This window comes from Bombina bombina, chromosome 5, assembly GCF_027579735.1.
Source record: "Bombina bombina isolate aBomBom1 chromosome 5, aBomBom1.pri, whole genome shotgun sequence".
NCBI classification, from domain to species: Eukaryota; Metazoa; Chordata; class Amphibia; order Anura; family Bombinatoridae; genus Bombina; species Bombina bombina.
Window position 1 is genome coordinate 390,534,774 of NC_069503.1, and position 7,688 is coordinate 390,542,461.

The 7,688-nt window shown below is 36.5% G+C and overlaps 1 protein-coding gene across 1 annotated transcript in view; it reads right to left on the bottom strand.

Annotated features, from left to right (window-relative positions):
- Window positions 1-1,708, bottom strand: part of ZNF385D (zinc finger protein 385D) — a 538,925-nt gene extending 537,217 nt beyond the window's left edge. The window contains exon 1 of the mRNA XM_053714223.1: window positions 1,498-1,708. Coding sequence (XP_053570198.1) covers window positions 1,498-1,519 — 22 coding nt within the window. The 5' untranslated portion in view covers window positions 1,520-1,708. The remainder of the gene's footprint in view (window positions 1-1,497) is intronic.
- Between the last annotated feature and the right edge of the window lie 5,980 nt (window positions 1,709-7,688).

The following is a 7,688-nucleotide window of genomic DNA, read 5'->3' on the forward strand; positions in this document are numbered from 1 at the left end:
CAAACTCTGACTCAACACCTTCATATACATGACACCTGTATTACTATGCAAAACTTACTCTATAATAAATGTATATGAAAATAATTCATTTTCAGTGTGTTGTTTTGTGTTTTAAACATTGTCTCATCCTGCAGAGTCAAACTTCATTATATTATGTATTAAACAATGTAGTGTACATAGAAAAACTGCAATGTAATGTTATTGGAACACAAGATTCACATACTCTAATTAAAGGTTTAACTACTTGGATGCCAGCTTCGATTGCAATGTTTCACAAAACAATTAATTTCAGCATCTATGGGGGTTAAACCACCTTTCAAAATGTGAAAAGTGAGCTTTCATATACAAAATATCTGCAACAAAAAGTTTACTATTGTATTTGGAGAATTTATGTTTAAACAAATACATTTAAACCACATGTTGCTTTTGTTGCTTGCACAGTGCAACAGCCTTTGTTTTTTTAAATATTTAAATATATATATATATGAGAGAGAGAAAGAGAGAGAGAGTTACAACAAATTGTGTTAATAACCTAAAAAAACACATTTAATGGCAAAATATTTTCGAAACTGTTGCTATCTGTTTGTGCAGTCAGATAAAAGCCAAACAGTATAAACAAACCTATTCTCATGACTCTGTATTGCTTACAGTAACAATATGCAGCTTCAGTTCAAATTATCACTTTTAAATGTAATAAAAGTTGGCAAAGCTTTGATGTGAAGTAATCTTATATTATATTTAGACATTAATGGGGTTTTTGGCTTTTACCACTGTAGGATTTGCTCATTTGCATTTAGCAAAGGAAAAGCGAGTGTGAGACAGTGCTGAATGTTGTAGAAAATAACAGCGTGTTACAACAGCGTGCAGGCAGGTACTGCTGAGCTGTGAGCTACATTTCTCAACTAAAATGAAACCAAACTCTCCACATCACGAAATAGCACAGAGACCTCTAAAGGCTTATTACAACAACCAATGTATTTTATAGCCCTTTATGCATGCTGCCAAAATAATATAAAGTGGAAATCTGCAAGGCATAGAGTTTATTACACCAAGAGTAAAAAATAAAATAAAAAAAAATGATATATATATATATATATATATATATATATATATATATATATATATATATATATATATATATAGATAAATAATTCCTAAAGCAAGTATTATTTAGTAATATTATCCAATATGAAACGTCTACAGTTTAGCTGTTGTAGTGTTAACCATGTTGCTAACTTTCCGCTTTATCTTGTCATGTAACCCAAATGCAAGTTCATTCAGACTGTCCTTAGAAAAGCTGACCTCCCCAAACAGATTAGCTGCTCCATCAAGCCATTACAGATAAATGATCACTAGATACAAAATCCTTGCAAATAAAAGAAGCATGCAACGTGCCAGGTACTGCTAATGCACAGTATCCTCATTTCACAGTCAAAACAGCTGCCTTCACTGTACGTGTATAAGTTGAATCACAATGATAAAAAAAAAAACACTTACCAAAATACATTATGTTTCTCATTCCAGTCACAAGCAAGCTGCTGTTTATCCTGCATTAACTCCTGCACAAGGCTGACATGTAAAATAGGGCTATTTCGTTCTACAAGAGGTGGAACATTTCCCAGCAGGGCAGCCAGCGATCAGTTGATCTCCTCTGGATGAGAGCTGTGCTGTACAAGCAAGCAGTCTTATCCCTGATACAATCCCTGTCTGATGTAGCACTTACTCTGGCTGCATGCTGCACTGCCCATTCTTACTGTAATCTGACTCCTCCTTGTGATATCCTTGCTGTTCATGTGACATCAGTTATAAGAGTACTACAAAAGGATTTTCCTTGTATTCGCAGGCTCCACTGGAGTTGTGGTAACTGGAATTGTGGTAATATCCTGTTTACATTAATGATATTTGTTTGTAATTAACTTGATATTTATGTATCAGAATGCAAAGTTTAACTCCATTGGTTGCCAGAGAGGGCTGCAGCATATTGCACAGCAATGCAATTGCAACTCTCCCTGGCAATCAAGTGGTTAAACATTTCTTGCCCTGTTTAATGAACTAAAAGCTCGATTAGGAAATGCGTTCATGGAAAAGTTGATAAGGACAGTAGCACAATGAACAGTTATCAAGGCAAAGTGGAGTCGACTGTAACAATAATGAAAGCACATTTAATACATGTAATGCATCAATTTTGCAGGATTGACTGTGTCTGCTTTAAATGAAAAATTTGCAAATTGAAGATGTGAATGTATACAGTGCATTAAACTGAACAATACAACTGTACAATGATTAATCTTTTTGCTTTGTCTATTAGAATATTTGGAGTTCCAAGCTAAAAACAAAAAACAAAAAAACCCCACAAACACTTCCTATGTAACACACAGGAATTTATTACAGTGATGTGTTTTTAAAGGATTATAAAAGGTTCTTATATGAAGGAATATTAAAACACAGATGAATTTATATGTGTAACATAAATAAATACTACTTACTTTTCTTCCAAAACAAAGCATCTAAGATATATAAAATATATATATATTTTTTATAATGACGTAGCTAACAACAGCCCACAGAAATGGGCTGTCCGTCACACATTATAATAGTCCTATGAATGCTTTGTAATTTATATATGAAAACTATCTAATCACGATCCCCCAACGCATGCACAGTGGAATCAGTGGGCTCAAGCATGCACACCACCACCATTGAAGATTTTTGCCAGTTCTGTCTAAGGCAATAGGGCATGTGTATAAAATCAATGCTGACACCAGTATTCTAACATAAGTTGTATACCACATAAGAATGCGTGACCTACGTCACTTCCGGTGATGTGAATCAGTTGCTGGAGGTGTGTGGCTCTCATTGCGCCTGCGCAAGAGGCCCAACCTCCTCCAAACAGCTGTTTAAGGCGACTTATTTGAAAACAACAGGTCGAGGAATTCTATGGGCCGTAATCTTCAATGCGCAAACAATGCTGTGCATGCGCACAAGGCCCTGTTCCAACAGCCAATAGAATGCGAGCTCAATCCTATTGGCTGATTGGATCAGTCAATAGGATTGAAGTTCAATCCTATTGGCTGATTGCATCAGCCAATAGGATTTTTTCAACCTTAATTCCGATTGGCTGATAGAATTCTATCAGCCAATTGGAATTTAAGGGACGCCATCTTGGATGACGTCACTTAAAGGAACCTTCATTCGTTGGGTAGTCGTCGGAAGAAGAGGATGCTCTGCGTCGGATGTCTTGAAGATGGACCCGCTCCGCGCCGGATGGATGAAGATAGAAGATGCAGACTGAATGAAGACTTCTGCCCGTCTGGATGACCACTTCTCCTGGCTTGAATTAAGACTTCTCCCGGCTTTGTTGAGGACTTCTTGCCGCTTCACTGAGGACTTCTCCCGGCTTCTTTGAGGATGGATGTCGGCTCTTCAAAACTGTAAGTGGATCTTCAGGGGCTAGTGTTAGGTTTTATTAAGGGTTTATTGAGTGGGGTTTTTTTTTAAGTTAGGGCTTTGGGCTGCAATAGAGCTAAATGCCCTTTTAAGGGCAATACCCAACCAACTGCTCTTTTAAGGGCAATGGGGATCTTAGGTTTTTTTAGTTAGGATTTTATTTGGGGGGTTGGTTGTGTGGGTGGTGGGTTTTACTGTTGAGGGGTTGTTTGTATTTTTTACAGGTAAAAGAGCTGATTTCTTTGGGGCAATGCCCCTCAAAAGGCCCTTTTAAGGGCTATTGGTAGTTTAGTTTAGGCTAGGGTTTTTTTTATTTTGGGGGGGCTTTTTTATTTTGTGTAATTAGTTTAAATATCTTGTAATTTGTTTTTTATTTTGTGTAATTTAGTGTTAGTTTTTTTGTAATTTAGGTAATTGTATTTAATTTTGTTAATTGTATTTAATTTAGGTAATTTATTTAATTGTAGTGTATTGTTAGGTGTTAGTGTAAGGCAGGTTAGGTTTTATTTTACAGGTAAATTTGTATTTATTTTATCTAGGTAGTTATTAAATAGTTAATAACTATTTAGTAACTATTCTACCTAGTTAAAATAAATACAAACTTGCCTGTAAAATAAAAATAAAACCTATTGGGGGCGGAGCCAACTGCTGAACGAACAAGATTCATCTACCAGAGCTCTTACAGCTAACTCACATTATATAGAAAATATAGTGGAAATTTTCAGAAAACCCAGAGAGAAAAGGTCCCTACTACATGACAATTAATATTGGGACCATTAATTTGATGGATCAAGCAATTTATTATATTGCAACTGCGATTACTTTCATGGATATCTGAGAACCAGTTTACATAAAATGGTGGCTGAGCTCCACGCATTGTTAATGTACGGGTGTTCGGACTACTAACATGCTCAAACCCACTAAATAGGCCTGTTTCTAAGGAAATCTCTACACTGTTAATCTACACGCAACAGAGAATGACACCCGAAGAGAAGGAATACTATTGGTCTATCCAGACAGCCCTAAAGAACTTGGAAGCCCGAATGTCAGCTGGGTTTGCTAGTATATCAGCCGCCATCAAGACCAGCATGTCTCAGGATGAGGTCCTGATGAGGGGAGAGATGGAGCATGCACAGGAGCTGCCTAGCACAGATCAATACGATCCTCCAGAGGAGCGGACCCTAGCTACCACGGGGGAACTGAAATCCAGTTTACCTGATGCGGGTGAGAACTCCATGTTACGCAGCAATGGATCGGCTACAGGGGAAACAGATTACTCCTCGACGGAACAAGCCAGGCATTTGACCACACTGAGTGTGCACGGGTGCGGGAAGAGACTCAGATTAGTAAAGGGAGGAACAGGGAACAGGCTCTTGATGCACAGAGGGAGCGGAGAAACGATCAGGGTCACACAAGAAGAGCAGAAGCTTCGACATCCACTAAATATGGATTACATGCCCCCTTACATCTCTCTTTGTCTTACAGCCAAGAAACCCTGCCTGACATATGGCTGCCTTACAATTTGTCTGGCTCCCTCTCCTACCGTACTTACACCATTGCTCAGTCGCTAAAGAGAGGGGTCGGTTGACTGTCTCTCCACTATTAACTGTTTATTATGAGATATTTGATTACCCTACAGTTGAGGACATTTTGTACTAGCATAAATAGTAACTCATGTTGAATTAGAACTTTGGACTTTTTATATGTTTCTTCCTAATAAGGTTTTCTTGGTTATGAATATTCTTTTACACATGCTCCAAAGCTCCTTTAACTACCCAGATACTTATTTATAGATACCTAACAAGGAATGTACCTAGGCTTACATATCCTAGATCTACCTAATGTATTTATTGTTTCTGCTAAAAGAATCTTACTTTTTACTATTTGATCCATATTAAGAAGGGTCTATATCTTATGGTCTATATCTTATACTGTAATCCTTATGCATTTTTTTGTATGCTTATTCCCTTTCATACAACCATATACACTAATTCCACTAGCCATTCTATTAGTACAAGGCGTCCTTTCCAATTTTAACAAATTATATATTTTAACCTTCTATCTCCTAACTCATGGTATCAAATGTCAAAAAGCCACTTACTGCTCACTGTACTGTGACATTTTCTTTAACAGTCTATTCAGGGGGATCTAACTACATGCCTGTTGAGGATTTATTATACTAAGAGGATTTACCCAGGTTCACATATACTAGACATGTGCAAATTAATATTTTTTCTATTAACTGAATTCTTCCTATCCTGTCTGACCAGCTAAGAAACATTAGTATAAGATTTTCATAAGGTGTCACACAGGCTGTGGGTGCTAGCTGAAAGTAGAGCAATATGTAGTTTGACAATCTGTCTTACCTTCAGAAGGTCCTGTATCCTTTACCATGAATCCTGCATGATGCTCATTTAGAGACAATTATATGTACCAATATTACTTGCCATATCCCCTATACAAGTTGTTCCTTTCAATTTGTTTTTGTTCTTTCTCAATTAAAAACAAGTTGTAGAGGCGCTTACAGCTGTGGGTATTGTTGCTCCTGATGAGCGGGTACTGCTCAATTTATATATATATCTCTCTACAATCCTTCGTAATTGATCAGAAAGGGTGTAATTAAAATTCTCTAATTTAAGCTCTAAAATAATATATTCTCTTTATCACAAGGTCAGTATTACATTTTTATTTATTTGCTTTAAAATAATACGCATAAAATATTTTAATCAATGCGGTCACTCAACATCACAATCATACTCACATTCATAAAGCCCTTTAATAAAATTGGCTAAACAAAAATACTGTCTGATTTGTTCCAATGTAATAATATGCTTAAAACAATGTAGCTATATAATCATCACAATTGTAGGTATTCTACATTCGATAAATGCATATATGGAAAGTCCCGATGTTGACTACAAATCTCACGGAGTTAGCGTTTGGCAACGGCTAGTAATCAGCTTCTCTGACAATGAATTTATATTTATTCAGAGTCAGAGTCAAAAGATTGTTTTCAAACAGTCAGAATACAATTCTTTATCTGATCCACAAGCCTTAGAGCAAACGGAGACCAGGGATAAATATCCTCAGAGGTGCTTATCTGCAATTTACCAGAACAAGCTGCACCGTATATGTGCTACCTTAAACTTTTAGATGTCACAGTTCCCAAATGCACTCTTACCGGCTTGAAGTATTGGTTCACTTCTCTGCCTGCTGCTCTCACCCACAGGTCTCTGCAAACACAGCTTCACACTCACAGGGAATCTTCACGCTGCTAGCTTAGCGTCTGACGTCACCGGTTACCCTCAGCTGTGCAGTGTAGATATATGGAAATCCTGTTATACTTGCGCAAGTAATCTCTTTTCCAGCAGTCCTCCAACCATTCACTCTGCACTTAGTACTCTGTACGCAGAGGTTTCTCGGGCTCAAAACTTTATCCTCCTTTTGATACAAGATTTAGATTCGTGCAGGTTTGACCAAGTGCTCAGTCCTTCTACGCGTTTCACCCCACTTAGACCGGGGCTTTCTCAAGATACTGTTTTCACTCACACCTGCTACTTAAATACACATATTCAGATCCGGTGCAAATTGGGGAAATAGTAGCTTCCTCCGCCAAAGCTTTATTTTGTGGGATCCTCATGTTTCTCTTCTTCGCCGCTAAATGCCAAACGTCCTCTTTAGTTATTGGGATTCTAGCTTTATTAAAAATATGTATACTATTACTCACAGAATTACAAGTCTAGAATGTTTTAAATGACTATGTAATAAAAAGCTGTAAAATTCATCTCATACCTAATCTATAACACTTTTCACCATAAAATAAATTCTCAAATGTACCTTGATATCATATACATAAATACATATTAAAATGATTTAATAAATAAATGATTAGCACCAATAAAAATGAATACCCGAAATTAATACCCAAAATGTATCTATTTCCTATCTACAGAGCCACCTACTAAAACAAACTGAGAATGCTTCACCTTAAAAATTCTTAAAACCACTTATATTACATATTCAAAACTCACCTATCCAAAAACTTAATTATTAAAAGACTCTATTAACATTTAAAACTTAATAATTAAATTTATCATAAAAAAGGTGTATTTCTATTTCTGAATTAAGCCCATGGGGGTACAGTGAATTAAAATTATATATCATTTCTGCTTCTTTTCTTAGAAGTTTATTTTCATTGTCTCCCCCTCTCCAATCCCCTTTAACTTTACACAAACCCCAGA